The following is a 24,044-nucleotide window of genomic DNA, read 5'->3' on the forward strand; positions in this document are numbered from 1 at the left end:
TTGTACACTTGCTTCATTAGCAGAGAGCAAGAAATATCCATGTTTCTTCTTTTAACAATGGTGAAACCATTTAATTGGATGACATGTAAGTGATCCTGTATTTTGGAGCAGAAGATGAAACATCATGATCTGGCTGTACTGATAAGATTTTTATTTTCTTAAAAACTGCAGAAGAAAATATTGTGATGGAGAAAAGTTAGTGCTGGGATTGTAGTTTTGGAGTGTTTAATTTCTACTGGGAAGAAAAAAATTAAAGCAAAAACTTAGAGGTCCCTCAGTCTTGTCCATTGTAGCACATTTACCAGGTGGTGAACACAGTGCTTAAGTGGAAAGTGATGAGACCTTTGGCACTGTTACAGCATTGCAGATGCACAAATACCTTCTTGAACCACAGTAATGCAAACAGGTAATGCAAAGATGGAGTTACAGAACAAAGGCAAAAAAAAAAAGTCATCCAGCAAGCTTTAGAGAAAATAAGACAAATTTCTAATGTGTCTTCACAGTTGTTGATAGTATTTTAAAATATTTTCTGCATTACAGTCTAGACTTCCATGGAAAGAATGGCTACTTAATTTCAGGTTAAATTGTTCTCAGGACTGTTTTTTTTTCCCGCATTAGTGAATGTCATCTTGTGAATGCTTGTTTAGAGTTAATGTTAGTCTGAAATTCTGATAAATAAATTCAATGTGATTGTAAATGTAAATGTTCAGTGCTGTGGAGAACAATTCGCTTTTTTTCTCTCCCAGCTCTTTAATGAGAGGAAATTTCGGAATTAATATGTTCACCCTTCCGTGGTTCTGTAAACTTTTTGTGTTGCAGGCCCACAGTGTTAGCAGAAGTAACTACCAACTCATGATTTTTGTTCTACTTCTTATGGAGTTTTTGGAGATGTGGAGGGTTGCCTAGGGAGACTCAAGTACATAAAATATACTTAGGCTGTAAATAAACAAAACCAAACACTATCCCCTCCCCTGTTGTCCTTTCTCTTGTCATTGCTTCATGTCTTGATTTCTTTCATAATATCACTGGACCATAAAATCTGCCCTGAAGAACTCAGCATAGACAAAACCCCAGCCAAATAATAATAAAATAAAAACCAACCAAACAAGAAAAGCAGTCCTTTTGAAGGTGAGCCTTCAAAAATAGCTCATTGCAACAGACATTAGAATAAGAGCTGTATTAAAGAAACAAAAATTGATTTAGGGATTTCTGTGCCCATTTCATCATCACTAATACTTATTGGTGTGACGTGAGAGGAAGATCAGAAGTGGTGGTCTGGTGCTAAAAAGAAGAAACCTGTTTTCATCCTTACCCTGTCTGTTGTGGCTTTCATGTGGGTCTGGCAGTCAGGAGGAAAAGCTGTGGAAATGACTTTGATAGAGTTGACTATATCCTAAACTTCAGCTGTTCTTTTGAGCTGAGCTTTTTCTAGGCATTTCATTTTGCGTATTGTCTTGTTGAAAGATGTGGTTTGCAGATAAAGAAAATTATTCTTGATTTTTAGTTATCCTTAAGGGACAGAATTCTATTAGGCTTTGTGCATACTTCTAACAAAAGGCTGTCCTTACTTCAGCAAACTCAGTATCAACATCAAGAGTTGCGTTAAAAATTTGGGGAAATATGTAAAAACTGTGTATTAACTAATAAATACCTGGTTTGTCCCTTAGATTGGGATAGCTCTGATAAGAGTACTTGGAAAGCATAATTGTGATGTTTAGTAGAAGTGTATTTTGTTTTGGTATTTGTTCTGTAGTTATGTGGCTGAAAGGAACTTGATAGAACTAGAATAACTAGAAGACAGTATTGAAAATAAGTCTTGTTAGATGTTCTTTGATAAATATAAAATAATTCTGGGGCATTGGAGCAGTGTAATACAGTAACTGCTGGCTGAGTATTGTATATTCTTTTGCAGTATGCAAAATGTTGATTCAAACTCTGGTTAAAATTAAGCCAATTTAAAAACAAACTTTTAAAAGTATAGCTGAATGGCAGACAAATCGTGAACTTAAAATAATGTTTTCCAGATGATATGCTAGTTCCAGTTTTTTTGTTTTTAAGTTGTCATTACTGATGGAGAGCTAAATGACATTCACAGATGATAAATAGGAAAGGTTCACAAACATTGGGCTCCCAGTCATTTAGGACAAAGAAAACACAGAAAGGGATGTGCACGAAAGGCACCTGTATTCCTTTCCTTCTCTGCAGGTAAGAGGATAGTGCTGTCTGCCATCCACAGAGCCCTTTCTCTGTGTCTGGTAGTGAAGGATGAGTGGCCTTTGGAGGACCAGGAAGGTCTGTGATATCTTCTCCCTTCTCTTCCTATTTAGTGCATACGTACATTTTGAAGTTGGGGCAGTTGCGGGCTCCCTAGAGATACAAACTTGAATAGGAAAATGGACAATGGCACCCAGCCACACTGGGTGCTATTCAGAAGTGGAAATTTAGCTGTTGAATTGAGTGTTAGGGCATTAGTTATTGAAAACCTAACTGTCCGCAAAGATTTTAAATATTGAAATGCCCTAGGCAGAGAGAGAGCGTGATCAGGAGGCAGGGTAACCTTGTTGTAGAAAATTGGCAATATTTCTCTAGTTTTGGTGAGGTGAAATTCAGGTCTAGGTTCAGACATCAAAATATAGGTGGTTGTATACAGAGTTTACACATTAAGTATTTATCATTCTTAGGTCTATCTATCAATAGGTGCGATGATCTACTTGCTTGCTGGGCTCTTGAGAGGGACACAGACACTGAGCTCATGTACACGTAGTCATACAAATTCAGGTACTTAATTTTGCATGGAATCTCATCTGGTACATCACTTATGACAAGCTGCATATTCAATCAATCTCTTGTTTTTCTTCTCCATAGAAGGAGAATTATGGTAGTTGCCTCTTTTTATATAAGTCTGTGAGATTCGTCAATGAGAAGCTCTAAAGCTCCCTGAAAATAATAGGATATATTCAGGGAGAATTTAGGATGCGTGTGTGGAAAGCTCTTTTTCATGGTAAAAATCTTGAACTTGGTTCAATGCTTATTTTTAAACTCTTAAGAGCTTTCTTCTTATATCCTCTAGTAAAATACAACAATGTTTTTGAGAAAATGTAATAAGCATTGACAAGTAAGAGAGGCTGTATTGGCATTCATTTTGTGGTATCAGTATATAAAGAACTTCAGTATTGTAAGAACCATGAAATTCAGCTGCATATTTTTAGCGCTGGTGTAATTACAGTGCCTTTTTGGGGATGTGAAAGGGCAAAAGGCAGGTTTGGGGAACAGCTGTTGCTTTGAGGTTTTGCCAGTTGCTCAAATACTTGAAAACTCAGCTTGCCACTTATAATAGCCATGTTCTGATGTTGTTAGGAAAGATTGTACATTGTGTTTGTCATCTTTCATGTTTGTGACTGTACATCTGCTTTCTACTTGATTTTTTTTTTGTTTTTAAATAAATCTGACCTGCCAAGGCAATGTCCAGCTTCTTACATGCGGTTGAATGGCTGTTATCCAGGGGAAGGTGGTCTGAGCTGACCTGGAGCAAAACTGCCACAACCACAGAGAAAGTGTAGAAAGAAAAGCAGAAATGCTTCTCTCTGTTTCTGTGCCCTGCTTACCTCTACAGTGATAACTGCTAGATAAGTGCCTTCTAATTTTAAAACATAAGGTGGTCATGGAAGTTGTTATGAGAGCAAAAAGAGAAGAAAAACGGCAGCGAAAGCACAGAGAGAGCACACCTAATGTGAATTTTAATGGACTGATCTAAGCTAATTTACGCCTTTGATGTCCCATCCCTTCAGAACGTGTGTGGAAATCAAGTTAGGGGTACTGTTGTTGATGCCTGTCGGGTTTGGAGAGCAGGGTCTGTGCTCTGGTCAGAGCTCGGTCCAGCCAGGGGTTGTGTCTGGTCTGTGTCCAGCACATGTGTAGATTTAATGAGATAGTGAGCCACATCTCACCCTCTTCATTTCCTGTCTCCCTTTGACTCCTGCTTCCATTTTTCTGGTCTGATGCTAATGTTTCATGCATTTCTGGTGCAGTTGGTTATACACAGGCAGTGTAGCAGTGTTCTGGATCCTTCATATCCTTGTGGATGCAGCTGGTGCTTTCAAGCCAGCTGTACCAGGCGTAGGTGGCTCCATGCAGGGAGTGGTGTTGGACCTGCTTATTCTAGTTGTGAGTCTGTGGCCATATTGCTTACTGAACTGGGGTGAAATATAGAATCATAGAATCATTTCGGTTGGAAGAGACCTTCAGGATCACTGAGTCCAACCATTACCTAACCTAACTCTAGCACTAAACCATGTGCCTAAGAACCTCGTCCAAACACCTTTTAACACCTCCAGGGATGGTGACTCCATCACTTCTCTGGGCAGCCTGTTCCAATGCCTGACAACCCTTTCTGTGAATAAATTTTTCCTAATATCCAGTCTAAACCTCCCCTGGTGCAACTTGAGGCCATTTCCTCTCGTCCTATCACTTCTTATTTGGGAGAAGAGACCAGCACCCTCCATGCTACAACCTCCTTTCAGGCACTTGTAGACAGCGATTAGGTCTCCCCTCAGCCTCCTTTTCTCCAGGCTGAACAGCCCCAGTTCCCTCAGCTGCTCCTCATCAGACTTGTGCTCCAGACCCCTCACCAGCTTCATCACCCTCCTCTGCACCCTCTCTAGTATTTCAATGTCCTTCTTATGATAAGGGACCCAAAACTGAACACAGGATTCGAGGTGGTGCCCCACCAGTGCAGAGTGCAGTGGAATATATGTGAGAAGGTGATTGACTATGATTGGTCCTAATATTCTGAACTGATACAACTTTTGAAAATAGTAACAACGTATTTGCCTTATGTGTTCCATTTATTTGGGAACTGGAGCAATAAGTAGTTGTTACTTAACCTATGTGTTGTAAAACTGAGTATGAGTTACCAAATGCTGATGCATTTAGCACAGTGGCAGAGTATCACAATATCTCGTCTGGTAATAAGCTGGGACTGAAGTGTGGAAGACAAAAGTGGAAGGCAGTGGAATGGCCATGGCCAACTATTTTGCTGCAGCTGGTAACACACTACCCCCCAGCCTGGCTGAGCCTGATAAAGTCATTGTAATTCAGAGGCTTATTTTGTCTTGCTTTCTTGTTTAACCTCCTGCTACATTTATTTTGAAAAGATTTTAGCCTTACTTCTCATGAATTTTCTTTAGGGAAGGTTCAGTTTGTCTAACTGTTGAGTTGTGTGTGGTGAGGAAAAGGGTGGTAGTGCTTCAGTGGCAAGGACACATAGTAAGAGCTTTTTTAGTTGCTAATGGCTAGTAGCTGAATACGTCTGTAAGTGTTTGATTCAGATAGTTGAAGGTTTTAAATTATAATAAACCTATAATTACAGTTGCAGGCCTTTTATTTCGCTGATCAAGAGCAGTTAATGCATTGCTTAATCTGTTGCATATTTACTCACCAGTGTTCAGTTTACCTTTTGAAATTAAACTTCACATTGAAATGACGTGGATACATAATTTAAATAATGCATTTAAAATTTAAACTTGTTTTTTCCCCCTCACCCTCAGTGCTGCTGTGTGTGTTTTAGCTTGCTCAATAAAGAAATGGGATCTCTTGGGTCGCTCTGTCTCTCCCCTGCTAGCTCTTGAGTACATTGGACCATTTCATAAAGAATTGATGAGAAGACGAAAAACTCAAACTGCAGTTGTGTGTTTTCTTCAAATTAACTTTTATAGGCAAGGAAGAACATGATGTGGAGAAGGGACTTAAATTAGTGCTCCTGGTGAAAGGCATTTTGCTAATGCTCGATGTGGTTAGTGTTTGAAGGGTAGCGGGTAGTGGGCTGGGCAGTGTACAGGCACCTTCCAACCGGCCCCAGCACGTTGTGTGGGGAAAAGTTGGGTGAACTGCAAAAAGTGAGAGAGGGGCCACCTCTTAGAATGCTAGACAGAAAGCCCTGGGAAACCAAGCTTCATTCTTTCGATCTTCTGGGCTTTTCATGTAAGAATTTAAGTAAGATGGGTTGAAAAAAAATTAAATTCAGAGTATAAATGTGTTGTAGCAAAATATATTCTCAGTGATGCTATCAAAAAAACAAACCAACCCCAAACCCAGTAGAATGATTGCTTTGTTCACCAGAGTGTATTACTGATGAATTGCTCATAAAAAAACTAGTTCCCATAAAAGAAGTTTTTCTGAGGTGTCTAATCACCCACCAATATTTCAGGAATTGTTTGTATTGTCACGTTTGTAGGGAGTCCTTATGCCTTTAGTTTGTATGACAGTGTTGTTAATGTTACAGAGAAACACAAAAATTGTAGGGTGAGTATTGGAATTCTACTAAGATTTGGAATTGGCTGATTTAGGCTCCTATTAATTTACTTATTATTAATTATGTTAATGAACATTTTACTACGCAGTGAAATAATTCCTCATAATGACTTTTCTTTCATAGTTGCAGTGTGTTAGCTTGTTTACAGTGTGGTGTTGCTAGAATGCTCTTTAATAATGACTAATTTCCGGTTTTTACTTATTTTTTATCTAGTTCGGAAAGCTGACTGCACTGAATTTTAAGTAATATTTTGAAATGCATCTGTTGAGGAATACAAAAGCCTAGAACTGAAACAAGCAGCTTTTTGGTCTAGTATAAAATAAAGATTGTTCCTTTCTTACCTCTCAATTGTTTAAAATTTAGCAAAATCGACTGGCCTTAAATTCTGATGTATTCAAATAAACTGCCTCATATTAAGATAGATCTAAAATGTGATTCAAGACTACTACTTACAATTCTGTCATGAGCCTCTTTTTTCCTGGCCTGTTCTGAAATCCCTTCACAGTTAAATAACTTGCTTTTTGCTAATTACTGAAGTTGTTAATTTTTTAGAAATGTTATTGAGATGGAAATATTTTAAACCTTGAGGGGAAGTCATTACAAAAATTACTATGCAACATTTGAAAAGCAAGAAGATCTTCTTAATTGACTAATGTGATTTTAATTAGAGAAATGGAAGGTTACTTAAATTGCTTTAGTAACATAGAAAAAGAAATTTTCCTTTTAAGTCTTTTTCCAAATGAACCTGTGCCCTTGATAACACTGTAACTTCACATTCCAGAAAATTTTGCTGCCACATTTTCTTTAAATGGAATATTCATAAACAAAGCATGGACATTGAATTGTCAGTGTTCACAGAAGCTGATCGAATTGACTTGTAATTGTATTAATGACATTTTAAAGAAAACTGTGTAAAACTTTTTATGTTATATGCTCTCATTTCCTTTTTTGGGGAACTCTGTTCCACTTGGGCATCCTCGCTTTCAAAGCTGCTCCCTCCAGGACCGTGTTTTCTGTGCCATTGGGCCTTTTTGTGATGCTTTGAGACTTCTTTTTGTATTTGTTTTCCCCATCCTACTTTCTTCTATTTTTCCAAGATAAGCAGTTCTGACAGCCTTTGTTTTCTCGGATAAATGTCTTCCTGCATCTGGCATACTCCCAAAAGCTGTTCAATACGTGCTCTTAGCCTCTTTGAGATTGTCATTCAGCACCACCTGTGGAAAAACGCCTTCTTCCTCACATTGCAGCTTCTTCCTCATTCTCACCAGCCCATTTCTGTGAGGCCCTTGCCCTCATTTGTCCGATGAGTTTATCATTTCAGCTGCAAACCCGTGGAAGCCAGGGTAGGTCAGTGTCCGACGTAATTCACGGGCAGTGCATCGGTGGGCAGCTCGCCCCAGACAGCGATTGCTCCTGCCTCTCCCGTGGGGACTGCCAGGTTTTGTATAAGTGCACATGTGCACTAAAGTCCAGTGATTCTGGTGCTGGAGCATGGGGCTGGGCAGACAGGAAATATTACACTTTTTACCTGGATTTGATGTACATTATCTACATGGTCTGTATTCTCTATGCTTATCTGCAGTGCTCTTGTGTTCTGGCTTGAGAGCATGGCTCCCGTGCATTGATAGGAGTTGTACAGTATCTTATGGCAGGAAGGCAGCAAGTGCTTTAAAAGAAGAAAGGTGATGTGTATTTTTGTAGGAGAAACTTGAATGTGTGCTACACAGTCTAATTTTCATTGTAAGTATAACACACACTTTTCTGTAAATTCCAGGTGGTGAGCCATGCCTTTGGTGAAGAGAAACATTGAACCACGGCATCTCTGCCGAGGAGCCCTGCCAGAGGGAATTACGAGTGAACTGGAATGTGTAACGAATAGTACCCTTGCTGCCATCATACGCCAGCTAAGCAGCTTAAGTAAGTATCTGTAACTTCCTGCAAGTACTTGATTCACAATGAAAAACTGAATAAATTAAAAGCTTTAAGGTGGTTCGTTCTAAATAGCAAAATTACAATACAGAATGTTGCCACTTACCTACTATAAGAATGTAATCATAGAATGTCCTGAGTTGGAAGGGACCCACGAGATTGAGTTCACCTCGTGTCCCTGCATAGGACGACCTCCAAGTTCACAGTGTGCAGAGTGGAGCAGGACAGTGACCTCCCTTGACGGGCTGGCAGTACAGTGTTTGATGCACCCCAGGGTTAGCCCTCTCGGCTGCCAGGGTGTGCTAGTTTATTGCTTTTATGCTCTTCTTTATTTTGAAGTTTATACAAGCAGAGCCTCTCTAAGACTTACAAGTGTAAAACAAACACCCTCCTCCCCCCGCCCAACCCCAAACCAGAGCAACAGCAACCACCACCCAAACCCCAATCAAAACAACCACCAAGCGAACCCCAAACAACAACTACTAACAAAAAAATGATGGCATAGATAATCAGGAGTTTTTGTAAGGTGAGAGAAACTGGTGTAATAAACAAGACTAGTGCTTGAGCTGTTGTTGGCCTTCAGTTGTACAAGTTTGAAGCCAGCAAACTCTTCTGCTTTGTGGAATCGAATGATACATTTGACTGAAATTACAATTTGTCTTGAAGTGCTAATGTTTCTTAAGCCTCTTCCTTGTATATGTGTGTCATCAATTCATATGAATGAAATCAAGCACATACATCCAAAAAATGACATTCACTAACAAACCTGTGGGCTACTGTTGAGGCCTACGCAGGACACCTGTCAGTTGACACCACAACTAGCAATTCTACAAGTGTGCCTGGAGTACTTCCAAGGAGAATAATATTTCTTAATGAGTAAGAAAATAAATTTCTTCAGAGAGTGTTTAACAATCAGCAGCTGTTGTTTGTGCTGATAACTCTGGTCCTAGAAAAGAAATCATCGCTTCATCAGTTTCTTCACTTTGTAAATGGAAATGGTTTAAGAATGTAAGAAAGTCTGTATGGAGTTCAGATGATGGGTCCCACTAAGTCCGACATTCAATTTGTGATGACAGGAAATAGCCTATGATTAGGGAAAGAATGCAAGAAACACAGCATGTTCCCCTTTCAAGTAGTCAGTGATATAGGGATTTTCCGAGCTGGAGGTCCACTGAATCATCCTATGTAATGAGTATTTATAAACCTGTCACCTGTGGAATTGCTTAGATGTATTCAGATAGGGATTGCGCTTTTTTCTTGCCTAATGAGCTGTGGCAGAATGTCCTGCAATAGAAGTTGATCTGTTTCTTCCTTTTGATACCTTCTGGTTCTTATGTTGCAGTGAAAAAATGAAAGGCGATTCCATCTCATGTGTTTCCATAATCATCTGTGATGTTATTAAATCTTTATTATGTTCTTCTAGTGCTAGCTTTTCCAGGTTGCAGCTTGCTGATCTGTTAGTATTCTTTTTTTGTTAGAAACAATTTTGCATTTCTGATCATCATTATTTCTGCTTTGGATATATAAGGTAGAGTATCATGGCATCTTCTTGGAGCGTTGAGGACTTCAGACCATAGTCAAAACAGACTTTTTCTGTTCTATCATTAAATCCCCAAAGAATTTTGTAAAATTTTGATTGCTACTAATATTTTCAAATAAGTTTCCAAGTGATTCTCTGATCTTTCTTGAGCAAAGGCTGCCAATTTAGTGTCTAGTGTTATTTACACTGGATTTATATTTGCATTGTCATTGACATTCATTTACTGTTTTATCAGGCAGTTACTCAGTATTGACATCCTTAAGTTTCAAAAAATTGAGAAGATTGGCTAATGTCTCCTAATTACATTCAAGGATATCTGATGAGACCTCATTTTGCTATTGTAGAATGGTTGCCAAAGTGTGGATAATACGCTCTTCATTTGTCTGACTTGCTAGGAATGTCCAGCTTTCATTTCTCTGGATTTGATCTTGGGGCTAATCGGCCTGTTACGCTGTGTATTCAGATCCTCTTATGATTGTTGCTGACGAACTGGCTACTTACACATTCCATATCATGCAGTTTTCCCTTGCAGGATTTCTCGGGTCATCAGATGTCTCTGTAGACATCCCTACAGTACTGTATTAGTGTCAAGTTAAAGATTATGCAAATAAATGATGTGTCCTTTGTTTTAACAGATGAACACATAGTGTTTAATGAGTGAGTTCTGCCACCACACTTGTCCACAGTCTAAAATCCATCATGTTTGCAAAGGGCTTTTTCCTCAGACAGCATTTGTTTTGCCTGTGTTTCAAACCAACTGGGAGCAAGGAATTGATCACAGAGAAATGTTGTGCTGGAGCTAATGCAGCATGTCCTGCTGACAGCATCAGAGCTGCTTGGTGTTCCCACAGCTTGAGGCATGGAGAGAGCAGGTACAGGTCTAGTTTTTAATGTTGCACTGCGAGTTCAGTGTGGGTTTTAAAAACCGGCAGATTTGTGCTGTTGCGTACAAATTTGGCTTCCTTCTGCCTCTGCTCTTTTCGGGACACATGGACAAGTTCCTATCCAAAAGGAATGTGCTCTGAGTGGAGCTTTTTTTCTATTATGTCTTCAGATGTGGGTTTGCAGCCAGCTGGCTTGGAGCACAGGCAGAATGAGCAGCGTTCTCTATGAAACTGTGCACTTTTATATTAGGCTTGACTAGGGGATTTGCCTCCTCTTGGAAGGAGAGAATCTACCAGGGGAGGACTGGGAGCATTTACAGCCCGTACCTGTAAGTACGGTGCTGCTTCACATAGTAAACACAGTCGTGGAGCAGAGGCTTTGAAGAAAGCTTCCACAAAAGATTCCCTTACTTTTGGCAGTGGAGCTTGGTGTGATGGCTGCAGAATTCCAGCCAGAGAAAAAAGCTGCTCTCTGCAGCAGGATCTGTTATACCATGGTTTTGTTCCTGAGTTTTGCATGTGTTTATCTATGGGGAAGAAATAATGAATTACAGAGAATTGTTCTTGAAGACTATTTTATTAAATTGTATATATACTCCTTTATGTAGCTTTTCTTAATTAAATTTCAGTCTGCAAACTATGATACTTAGTGTTTCAAGTTACATTACTGCTTTTCAACTTCTTTCCTTTCTGTGAGTCTTTAAGTATTTTTTATTTTTTTTGTCTTTGGCTTTTCTGTTCATTCAGATACTGCCTGTCAGGCTGAAATCTTGTTTCTATATGTGTATAAACCATCTGTACGTGACTACAGAGCTAGTTTCTTTGACCCATGTGCAAGTGATACTGAAGGTTTTTTGTTGTGCAACATAAAATAGAGGAAGTGTCCCCACTTCTGAAGGGACCTGGAAAGAGCAGGACTTGGAATACCTTTTCTTTCCCTCAGAGAGCAATGTCCACCCACTTGTCTCCTAGTATTTTCTTGGATAAATTGCCTAGGAGGTTCCCTGGTTTGCACACAGGCACATGGCATCCAGCTTTGTGCGGCTCTGCTCTTACCACTGCTAAATCAGGTTGAGTTAGGAAGTTAACATTTTTGGCATTGAGTATATAGTGTGGAAGTGCTATGAGGAGGCAGATAAGAATGAAGAGCTGGTCAGTAACAGCTACTGCTTTTGCTTATTAAAAAAAGGTTGGGGGAGGAGGGAAGCATGATTATAATGTTAATTAATCCAATTACAAATGGGTGGATGGAATCACTGTTTTCTGCTCCATGCTGTGATAAAATGATCATGTCCTGGGTAAATTCCAACTTACAAAACACCAGCTTGTTCTGTGGGATGTTTCACTCCTTACCCAGGACCCCGAGGTGCAGCACTGACTCCCTTTGGGGCGACCCTAGTGTAATCCTTTTTCCTTGTGTTTTTAGAACTGACACCCGAATGCTGGATTATGTCATTCTTTACCTTTTCTCTTTGGTAATGCACATTCATGGTCTGGAAAATTCTTAGCCTTTTAATGCACTGCACATCTTTCTATTAACTTGAACATGTTCTTCCATGTACTTGTGCTGTGGAACAAGGAATGCAAAGGGAAGTTGTACTTTTTAGGCTCGAATATGTGAAAGGAAGCTAGCCAAAGCAATGAACACTGCCGGCTTTCTGGTCCTCAGACAAGCTAGTGTCATTGTTGGATTCCTCTTCTGTTACAGCACTGAGCGTTTTGACTGCTGACAAAGGATACCTTTGGGACAACATATTTAATGTGTTAATGCACACTTTTTTGTGTGGTATGTGAAAAATCGAGTGTGATTAATTGAGGTGGTGTCTGCTCTCTGCTAGAGGTGTTATAAGCTGATGTGGCAAGATGGTGTTTCATGTAATTACTTGCAGAACCTGGGCAGAGGTATTATGATTTCAATGATTGGTGAACCACCAGTCTGCAGAAGTGTCTTGGAATGCTTGGAAATTTATTTTGTGAGCAAATACTCTGCTCTGTGAAGATGACTTGGGGAAATGCTAGAAAGAGGCACTTCTGTTAATTGGCATAAAAACCTGTGGGGATTTGGTGAAGCAGCCTCATGAGTGAATTTCCCATCAGCTACTTCTGTGGTTGGAGGGAGCCTTAGAAAGACAGACTTGCAGAATTCCTTTGTGTTTGTTGTTGTTTGTTTATTTGTTTGTTTTTAAAATGACTATTATGGTTTGCCTGTATGTTGGGAAGCACCTCATGTTTTTAAATGGCTGTCTTAAAGCAATGAAATCAGCTCTTAAGTTGAAAGCTACGTGCTTGTAACTTCAGAGATTTTTTTTTCTGCTTCTTTCTCTATTATTGTTAAAAATCTAATTAAAAATGGTAATATAGAAAACACTACAGAAGTATTACTTTATTTTTACAACCTAATGCATCACATTAATCAGAGTAGCATGTTCCAATATTGCTTTACCATGTCACTGTATTTGCTGACAGGAGACTGACAACCTGTCTTTCACTTGTTTTAAAGTAGCAAGTGTTTAAAAACAAAAATTGAATTCAATATTAAAATAAATATGTTCCCATAAATCAACTGTGACTTAATTTTGCCTCCTGAAAGATAACTGGCAAGCACTTGTCTGCTTGACTTCTCTAGGAGTGTTGTTTGATCCTAGAATGTGGCGGTTCTCCCTCAGCAGGCTGAGCTCCTTACCTTGACTAATGTCCATTAAACTTTATTGATGTTTTGAGCTCTGAGTACTGGTGGCTGAAGAATGTAATAACCTGCTTTATTTAGCTGCAGAGTTGAAAAGCTTATTTGTTCTATAGCTTGGAATAACCTCTTCATTTACAGCAACTAAATCAAATGGGGATTATAATTGAATCTCACCTGGCTGCTGGGAAGCACTTAGGAACACTTTTAGTGTGCAGGTGATTGGACACTGGCACAGGTTGCCTGGAGGAGTTGTGGAGCCTCCATCCTTGCATGTATTCTAAACCCAGCTGGACGGAGTCGTGGGGAACCTGCTCCACCTGACTGTGCCTTGAGCAGGAAGATGGAATAGGTGATTTTCACCCTCACCTGTTGTGTGGTTGTGCGACTTCTGCTTTGGAGGCTTGGGGATTAGGAGCAGGTAGGCAGCTCACCTTGCATTTCCACCTGCCACATATGGATGAGGCAGAGCTTGGATACGCCAAAGTACCCAGCACTTTGGGTTAGTTATTGGCTGTTCTTATGTTTAGTGAAGAAATCTGTTACTGGTAAAGTCTTCCACTCAAAGCAAGGCAATCAGTTGTTTTGGTTTTTTTTAATTTGTAATTCACAAACAGTACTTTCAGATACTGTTTTAGTGGTGGTGTTCTCCCCAGGTAAATGACCCAAGAAAGGGGCAGATGCTGTTGACTTCCTAAGATGTGTCTATTTTTTTGCTTTGAATTATGATCTCCAGATGTTCACAGGATGAGATCTTGTCTGAATTTTTGTCAGGTCTGTTATGTGTGTGTGTTTTTGTTGTGTGTGTGTTTTTGCTGTGTTTTTGTAAAATATTAAGGTTGGTTATAGGACCCAACTTAAAATGTCAACAATTGCTGTTCTTTTGGAAGTGACTCTCATTTAGGTGGTTAATGCATATTCCATATTGTTCCAGCTACTAGACAAAGTTTCATTTCACCCACTCCCCTTCATTTCAGCTCTTCAGACTTGTCTTTATACAGGTCATAACAAGATGAGTTTAACTCAGAAGTAGGGTTTTAAAATTCATTTTTGTTTAAGAAGCATGGAGAACTGATGGTTTGTGGATGTCTTGGCTGCAGAAGTTGTGGAGAGGAAAATCTTCAATGGAGCAGCAGTAGCTGGGTAGGAGACACTGAGACTCGAGAAGGTGCGGTACTGTCAGCTGAGTGAGCAGGAGCAGTGAATTTGGGAATCTGACATTTCTAGGGGAAGTTCTTGGGCAGGAAAAGTGTTAAATTTGGGATTCTGATCTGGAGTGGTTGAGAGGTTCAGGCTGGGGCAAAAAGAGTCAGACTGTGGGTGAGGGTGCATAGTACTTTGGGGAAGGGAAGGGAATGGGCATGCGCAGGGCTCTGTGGGCCGAGAGGGTGTTGGGTTTATCATGTGGCACTCCTGTCCATGGCAGCACCTCTAGGGTAGGGCCTGAGCTGCTAATCTGACCCGGATTTAGCCGCTCATGGTGACTGAGAAAAATAGAGCAGCTGAAAGGGAGGCTGGGAAAATTGTAGGCTTCTCTTCCATGCTGTACCAAGTTCACACTGTCCGTGGATAGATGGGGTCAGTGCTGGCCCTCTCAGATGATTTCAGTGACAGAACATGTACCCAGAGAGCATTTGCAGAGGTAAATGGGCAAGCTTGCATGAGGATCCTGGTTTTTGTCTGTTTCACTTTGATGTTGGCTTGTGCTTGTACTTAAAATTAAATCTTAATGACTACTCACTGCAAGAGTTTAGATCTAAAAATTTACTTCAGAAGCTTTTATGGACAGCGATAACTTTGGGCCTTTGTTTTCATCACAGAGGAAGGTTTTAGTGATCAGTTATGTGTCAGCTGGCAGTAGTTGAGCTCCATAAGGATTAAAATTTGAAAGTCTCCCTGTTTAAGTAGAAGACTAACCAGGATGTCCAGGAGAACAGACTTAAGGCAGCATTTATGGTATTTTGAGATTTTCTTACAAATCTGTTACCCAAAATTTTGCTCTGTGACAAACTGTGCTGCTATAATCCTGTAGCTACTATGTTTTATTAATAACTTCATGATATTTAAACCATTTGTCTTGTGTTTTGTAAGCCTTTAGCAAAGGTATTTCCCTGTCTGTTTTCTTACACAGGCAAACATGCTGAAGACATATTTGGTGAATTGTTTAATGAGGCCAACAGCTTCTACATCAGAGCAAATTCTCTTCAAGACAGAATTGATCGCCTTGCTGTCAAAGTTACCCAGCTGGATTCAACAGTAGAGGAGGGTAGGTAATTGCATGAAAGCATTGAGCCAGAAGTGATGTTGACAAGACCACAGTATTTAATTACACAACAATCTCTGTCTTTTCAAAGTAATCCTGAACCAATATTTCATCTTGTTTTCACAGTAAAGCAAGCCGGGAAAAATCATGTTAGGAAAGTGAGAAAAAATATTCTGGAGTTGTATAACTGTCTTCATTTTTGACTTAGTGTTACCTCAAGAAGCCCCTGTAGTAATGGAGCCATTTTTCACTGGGAAAAATTCTGGTTTGTGAGTGTAATAAATCAGAAGTGAATAAATCTAGACCTTATATAAATAAATCAGAATATTGGAGGATGTTTGAGACAGTAGATCTACTTATTTCAGAGTAGGATAGTCACAAACTATGTTAGTAGAGTCTGTTGTGCAGTCTTGTAAGATCTTCTAGTACTCTTCACCTAAATGAGGCACTGCATGTTTGCATCAACTAGGTGAAATTCTCTAGAAGGTTCTAGTCACTAGAAACAGTATTTCCTTTAACATGATGTTATATCCTCACTTGCTTATGTCTTTGGTCATTCACTTCATAAATACACAGTGAAAACAAAAGATTTAAGTAACATCATTATGTTATTTGGAAGCACCTATATGGGTAAGTAAAACATGTTCCTCTGTCTCGCTCTAAAAGCTTTAACGTATGTGTTTGCTTATGGGTGCAATTATGTGTCTGAGCCAGCTACTGCATGTACTCCCTATTTAGATAATTCCTGACATTTAGTAAAATATAAAAGCTTATTACGTCAGGACAATAGTGTAATGCTTAGTGGTAATGCTACTTGTGATTTATTTATTTAATAGTACTGTTTACATGGTTTATGTATTACATTGAATATTTACATTTTTATAGTTTGTGTTATATTTAATGCTACTGTTAAGGCCAATATTAAATGTTACTGTCTATATTTAATAGTGGGATATTTGGCCATCCATTTTTAGCTTGTTACTGTCTGAAAATTATGACATGTTTTTTTTTTCTGGTGTTGGAACATATCAACTGGTAGGGTATCACAGTTGATACCAGCACCTTTCTTTTGCTGTCTTTGGAGGTCAAGAGCTATATAGGAACATAAACAAAGCTTTTAGGGGGTCACTGTTCAGCCTAGTTTTTGAGGCATGTTGTGGTGGTCATATGAACAAACTAGGTGATGTTTGTACACTGGACTTGCTCCGTGCTGAGGTGGATGATGTCAGTCTTCACGACTTTCAAGTCCAACATTTTTGGAAATGCAGTCCAGTTTCTTTTTTTAAAGTCTCATTGGTATTATGCAATACCTCCTGGCTGGTTTCCAGAGTTTGGAGAGTGATTAAAAGCATCCTCTTGGAAGGGGAAACTAATGTACAGACTGAGAATTTAATCAGTTTTTATTTAAAATTGACAGCAGTTATTACTCTTGTGTTGCTAATAGTCTTTCACATAGATTATATATATACGTATATATGTATATATAAACTGCTGTTGCTTTAGTGCTACTAGGAAATTTTATTAGCTATTTCACTGTAGAAGTTGAAGTCCCTCTAGCAGGGGCATCAAACTCATTTTCACGGGGGGCCACATCAGCCTCGCGGTTGCCTTCAGAGGGCCGAATGTAATTTTAGGACTGTATAAATGTAACTACTCCTAATTTTATACAGTCCTAAAATTACATTCGGCCCTCTGAAGGCAACCGCGAGGCTGATGTGGCCCCCCGTGAAAATGAGTTTGATGCCCCTGCTTTATAGTAATTCATTGTACTGTCACTAATAGTAGATATATTTCTGGGTACTTTAGGCATTTAAATAAAATGTCAATTGCTAGGTTGATTTTAAAAAACACCCTCTAGATTTAATTGCATTGGTGATTACTTACATTCTTAAGTATAACCAATATATTGTGTACGTATAAAAATATTGTATATGTAACTAATACTACAGTTGGAAAAACAATACAAAACCAAACAAAACATTTGAAAATAATTGTGGTTGTTTTCAAAAGCATATAAATAACTTACACTAAAAAGGCCCAGAAAAATGGGATTTGTGCTCTTTTGAATGTCTTCCTTCAAACAAGAGTGTAACCATTTATATTTATACATTTGAAAAAAACCACCCTGAAATACCTTACTGCTTTACTGATAAGCAGGCTTGAATAGAAAGTAGTTTCTCAAAAATGATGTTTTGATACTTCAGATTATGTGAATGGGAGAACAACAATTTGGAATTAAATATTCCATTTCTCATTTTTTGCTCTTTTGAAAGCTGTGGAAGAATCTAAGCTGTCTTGGAATAAGAGGTGAAACCTCAGCACAGTTATCAAAAATAGTTGGGTAGAGAAGTCTGAGTGGGATGTGGTTTCCATTGTGCCAAAGGGTAATGATGTACTTCACAGGGTCTGTATCGAACTTCATGCCTTTCTGGTTTTGAAGGTCACCAATATATTAAATTTTTGCCCAGTCCTATTCAGTTACCATGTGAAATTCTCGCAGTTTGTTCTCAAGACTTGATAAATTAAATGAATGGGCAAGAAATATTAGATGAAATGGCAATGGCAATAAAAAGAAAACAAGCCAGGGCATTTGTTTGCTCTACTCCTACAGCTCACACTGTTGTAAAGCAGTGGTATGAATTCAAGACATGGTAAGTGTCACTGTAGACAAGCCAGTGAAGACTTCAGTGCTCTGTTCACCTGCAGTCAAAAACCTGTATTTCAGGTTGCCTGAGAGTGGAAGAAAATGTGGAGACCTGACTGCCACTTTTAAATTGTGGTTGGAATTACCTGGATCCTTTTAGCAATGTTCACTCCATTTCAAGAAAATTTATATTTAGAATGGAAGTCTTGTGAAAAGTGATAGGAACAATAAAAACCAACTTAAATCTTACATTTGAAAAGAAAGAATGAAAAGGCTGGTATTTTTTCCCCAGAATTGTGTATGTGAAAAGATAAAATGCAAGTATGGACTGTATAAAGCAGGTAAGTATTTCACTCTATAGAGAGATGACGAAAACTTAAGATCAAGGTATGTTCGGTTACATGGAAAGCTTTTTGAGTTGAAAGATGGTAAAAGATGTGGAAATCTCTCCCGGAGGAGGTTGTGGAGGCTGTACTTTAGTTAAACTTAGAATGGGGTTGAATGTGTATGGACACCGCATGTAGTTATAAAACATGCTGTGCCAGAGGAATACCAGACCTTGCATTTCAGGCTTGAAGCCAGTCTTTCTGCTGTTAGAAGTCCAGGTTAAACCTCAAAAAGAAGAGATCATGGAACATCTGCATGGGACAAGACTCTTGCATGATCTTCTAAGACACAGTCCATGGTTTCATTATTTTAAGTGAGCCTCTGGACAAAATGGGACTTAAATCTGATTTATTACGGTAATTCTTATATGCCTTTGTGCTTAAATGTCTTGATTATCCACTGAAGAAAAATCTTTCCGTTTTCATTCTGTTATACATTTTGTTGAAAATATCGTAAATAGCTAGCATAAAATAGACTTTGTTTATCCACTTATGTTTATTTTGCCTCTGATAAATGTATTTCTTCTTCTAACAGTATCATTACAGGATATCAACATGAAAAAAGCATTCAAGAGCTCGACAATTCAAGATCAGCAGGTAGTTTCAAAGAACAGCATTCCTAACCCAGTGGCTGATATTTATAATCAGAGTGATAAACCACCACCTCTGAATATTCTTTCACCTTATAGGTATGGAAATATTCATTGTTTATGTTCTTGTACTTTGCCCTTTATTGCCTAGTTGTATGCAGAGGATAATTACAGCAGAAGGGAAAAAGATGTGTTGATTACTGAGATTTGTGTTTTTGGGGACTTCTCTGTTCATGGAAACAAAAATTGCTATTACCACGCTTAAAATCGTAAGTTGTACCTAGCAAAAATCAGCATATTTCAGCATGTTACATAGCAGCACAGGATCAGAGCGCAAGGGCTGTTGATTATGTAAAAAATAAAAAGGAAACTAATAATATGCTAAACTGCTTTCTTTGGTTCACTTATCCAGAAAGTTGGATTTATTGCTTTTGCTGTCCCTCTATTGCTCCTCTTCCCCTCAACATATGCACACGTGCACACGCACAATCTTTACCTTTTCCTGGTTACTTGCTGGTGAATAAAAGAGCAGCAAGCAGGACTTTGTTTCGTGTTTTCCTTTAGGCTTGTTGTTTATGAAATGAGTATAATTTGCCTGTTTGAAGGCTTGTGGACAACATGTTTTTACTGCATCCTTCAGCTTTTGAGAGGACCTAGATTGTGAGGTATCTGTGCAAAGCAGGCACTCAATCAGTAAATTCTTTTTTTTTTTTTTTTTTAGGAATGACATAGCACAGCATTTGCAGCATATTTTATTTTTAAGAGTAGAAGTGTTAGTTTTATAGCTGGGGGAAACGTTTTTATGCCACTGCTCCAGGTAAAGGTGTTTGTGTGATTGTCCATAGGTGTCCAGTTAGGAAGAGTTGTTATCAGTCAGCAGTTCTGCACAGTTATGTCCTACATTGTCTGTGGATGACTGTGTCAGTGACCTTTATTGTTACATCTGTTTTATTAAGGATACTTGAATGAAATTTACTTCCACTTTTTCCTTGGTAAGTCTTTTACATCTGGTGAATTGAAATTATTTGTATTTGCCTCAGACAAAGCTTAAGCAAACTTCAGCTTGAAGTCTGACCAGAGCTGTAGGGATGGAAGAATTGCCCCAGTAGCCCCTTCAGCGGGTTAGGTGTTTGTAGCGAGGAGATGAGGCACACGTTAAATAAGGGTTTGGCAATTGTATGACCAGGCAGTGTGCAAGATCTGCTCTCTGTACCCTGCTCCAGCAGTTTTAAGAATTCTGTGTGCTGGATCGTCATCGCTTTTGATCTTCCTGGTAGAAATCAGTATTCAGCTGCCATCAAAATTTACCCAGGAAGAAATTAGGACTACCCCTTCCCCTTGAAGTTCTTGGAAAGAATCAAGTCAGTTGTGAGCTGTAACTACCAAGAGTGGTGGCATTTAATGCACTTGGCACACTGTCACCCTGTAATGCTGAAGATACAAAGCTTGAATGATGTTAAAGGTGAGTTTTGTTGCTTTAAAAAAATAAAAGTTTACATTTTCTTAGCTTTTCTTCTGCTGTATTTCCAGGGATGATAAGAAAGATGGATTGAAGTTCTATACTGATCCTTCCTATTTTTTTGATCTTTGGAAAGAAAAAATGTTACAAGATACTGAAGATAAGCGAAAAGAAAAGAGGAGACAAAAGGTAAAAGCAGAAACATAACAGAAAATGTATGTGTTACAATTTTCTGTACGGTTATTCAGGCATACAAATTGCTAGGTCATAGTTTGTGTGCATGGAAAGACTATTCTTTATACATGGTTCAGTTTCTGTAGCTCTGTACTCTCTATTTTAAGAAGTTGTAAATTGAATTTTAAAATTGAATTTTAGGAGTACTGTAGTTATCTTCCAAGATTCCTGCTTTAATCCTTTGCCAGTATCTGCTTATTAGTACACAGCAAACTAGCTCTGTTGTGCTTCAGAAAAACACACTGATTAAGTGGGCAAAAAAGGAGTTTACATTATGTTTTCCTTATTTTCACAGTGTTTTACTATTTTTTTTCTTAATACAGCAACATCAACTCCTGTAGCCAAACATGAGCTTATCTAGAAAACAAAACATTGTTGGGTTTTCTAGTTCCTTGATAGTAAGTCTTCACTCTTCTACACCTGCTACAAGTTAGTAAGGTGTTAATACACAGAAGAGTTGTTCTGTGGTTTGGCAACAGGAGAGGATTAATTGTAGGAGTAAGAGTCTTTGTTTCATTTAAGTTTAAAACAAAAAAACAAGAAGGCTTCAGTCCCTCTGGAATATCCTCAGCAGTTTGATCCAAGATGTGTATTCTGATGCAGTCAAGATTTTTTTTTTTAATGGACTTTAGTTTTGAATGAAGACATTAGTTGCTACTTCTGCAACTTTTTTTGTTGTCAATTTTTTCATCAAATCTGAGGGCTTTCAGATTTGTGAAGATAATTCTGAAGAAAACCCAAAGTGTTGAAGCAATGACTGCCTGTCTTGTCTAATAGAAGGTGCCCTTTTTGATGGGATCAGTGAGAGAGAAGGGATTTAAAATAAAAGGAATCCAAACAAGGTGCACAGACTGCTCGGAGGAAATAGAAGGAAACTGCTTAGTTTTCAGTGCACATACACACATATATACACATACATGTGTTTGTACACCTACACATGTGTATTTGCATACCTATACATGTGTAACGTGAGCATGTCTCGTAATATCAGCATATATATACATGTATTATACATGTGCATATACCTAGTGTCTAATAAGTGAATATACACGCTAATGTATATTTGTGTATATACATAATGTGTGTAATACATGTGCGTATATATGCTAATATATATGGTACCTGCTTAGAAATCAAATTGTAGGGTGTGACTGGGAAGCTTTACTACTCTGTTTTTTATAAAATTCTGTTGATTCTTTGTTCCTGTTGCCAGACAAAGCTTTCTGACTGCAGCATTTTTAAACAAAACGTGAAGACTACTTGGTTTAACTGAAATGTTTTGTGAGTTCATGGTTTTAAAAGTTTTGTAAGAAGCAAAGCAGATCTTCAGTTAGGAGTAGGCGTCAATGTTTTCTATTTTGATAGGCATCTCAGTATTGAAATATTAAATAGAGTAAAAAAAGCTGAGTAAATAACTCCAGTAGAAGTTACAGCCTGAAGCAAAGTATTGAAAAATATTCACTTATTTATTTGTATAGGTGTATACAGATGTATATGCAAGGCTATTAATCCCACTATATTCTCAGTATGATGAGTCACAGAGCTGGTTAAAAGACTGGAAATAATTAAAGCAGCTTTCATTCTCTATTTTTAAAAAAATGTCATTCAATATTTCTTTATGAAAAAATATTAGGGTTAATTACACCCTTTGAGTTTTTTTTCCTCCCACGTATTTTGATTCAAATTTAGATCTTTTTCACTAGAGACAAGGATAAAAAGAAACTACCAACTGTTACGTTTTTCATTCTGATTTAATATTAAAAACAAAAAGAAGGAAAAAATACAGAAGCTTTTTAAAAACATTGTAACAGAATATTGCTTGAAAAATCTTTGATAGCTTAGAGATTTTTACAAAGCCACTTTACATGTAAACTTGCTTTTAGACTGTATTTTAGGCATCACTTCTCATTTGCATCCCCAGTTTTTTTGTAGATTTTAATTTTCTTACTACAGTCTACAAAGCAGATATAAAGTATGCTCAATTCCAGTCATGTAGGATTATGGTCATACATCACAGTAATACATCTTAATCAATTCTACCTGAAGTGCTATTTGATTTGATAAAATATATAACAAGACCAACTGAGAAGAAAGAAACATAGATTTGAGATTGCATGAGTAGGTGTCATTTCAAGCTGGTGTGCAAATGAGTTTTCTATCATCTGGAACCTTTTGAGAGCTGAGGGGTTTGGGTGGGATGTTTCACAGGCACCATTCGTTCCACAAAGTGCTTAACACCCTGTTTTCTTTTGTTCTTGTCCTTACGTTAGCGGTGACCAGGAATGAATCCAGAAAATCTATTAGCAACTTTGTGGCTGAAGTTGTATTTTGAATTTACTAAGTGAAAATTCCTTCAGCAATTTGTACTTTACAGAAGCACAAAATTGAGAAACTGTGCAGGTGAAATAGATGTATATTGTTTAGCAAATTATGAACTAGGCATCCAAATGCAGCCCTGCTCAGCTGACCAAGTACAGCTGGTTTTTAACCTCAATTTTTCAAGTGTTCAGTGAAGCCTGAGAGTATTCCTTGCACCAGAGAATAGGTTTTTCCAGTATTATTTTGATAATTTCCCTGAAATGCTTGAGCTGTTACAGCAGAAGGCTTGTGAGGAGTTTCATTTTCCTTCCTTCAAATATCACACTTACTGTTTCTGTATTCAGTTTAACTGAAGAAATCTAATGCAGGCTTTCTCTAATTTGACTCTTTCAGGTGAAGTTTTTCTCTGAAGAAAACTCATTTTAATTATCTAATTTTAAAATCTGTGGTTTAGTCTCTGTTTGGTGTTTTCTAGTGGATTTTTTAATAAATTTTTTACTGTCAGGCTTTCAGTAGATTGTTGCCTAGGAGTTCAATGGTGTTAGTTTTGACTTTTGCATATATCAGTAATTTTCTGAATTGAATGACCATAGTAAACCAGTTGGTTAACCAAAGGAAAGTTGTTCTGCTTTGATTGTTGTTCCCTGTTTCTTCTGAGTAATGCTTAGTTATTTAAATAAGTAGGAATCTTGAAATTTGGAGGGCTTGTGTTTTCAAAAATCATTCTTGATGACTTGTGATTGATAGGAGCTTGTAAATTTGTGAAGTCAGGAAAATACTCTATGCTCATACTTCCAGTTTTT

General features: G+C 38.1%; 1 protein-coding gene across 3 annotated transcripts in view; it reads left to right on the top strand.

Annotated features, from left to right (window-relative positions):
* Window positions 1-24,044, top strand: part of WASF3 (WASP family member 3) — a 65,615-nt gene that overhangs the window by 30,360 nt on the left and 11,211 nt on the right. For all 3 annotated transcript variants that reach the window (XM_065830450.2, XM_065830460.2, XM_071804457.1), the window contains 4 exons: window positions 8,085-8,227; window positions 15,478-15,612; window positions 19,175-19,328; window positions 20,760-20,877. In XM_065830450.2, the coding sequence (XP_065686522.1) occupies window positions 8,095-8,227; window positions 15,478-15,612; window positions 19,175-19,328; window positions 20,760-20,877 (540 nt within the window). In that variant the 5' untranslated portion in view covers window positions 8,085-8,094. The remainder of the gene's footprint in view (window positions 1-8,084; window positions 8,228-15,477; window positions 15,613-19,174; window positions 19,329-20,759; window positions 20,878-24,044) is intronic.

Source organism: Patagioenas fasciata, chromosome 1 (genome assembly GCF_037038585.1).
Source record: "Patagioenas fasciata isolate bPatFas1 chromosome 1, bPatFas1.hap1, whole genome shotgun sequence".
Taxonomy (NCBI): domain Eukaryota; kingdom Metazoa; phylum Chordata; class Aves; order Columbiformes; family Columbidae; genus Patagioenas; species Patagioenas fasciata.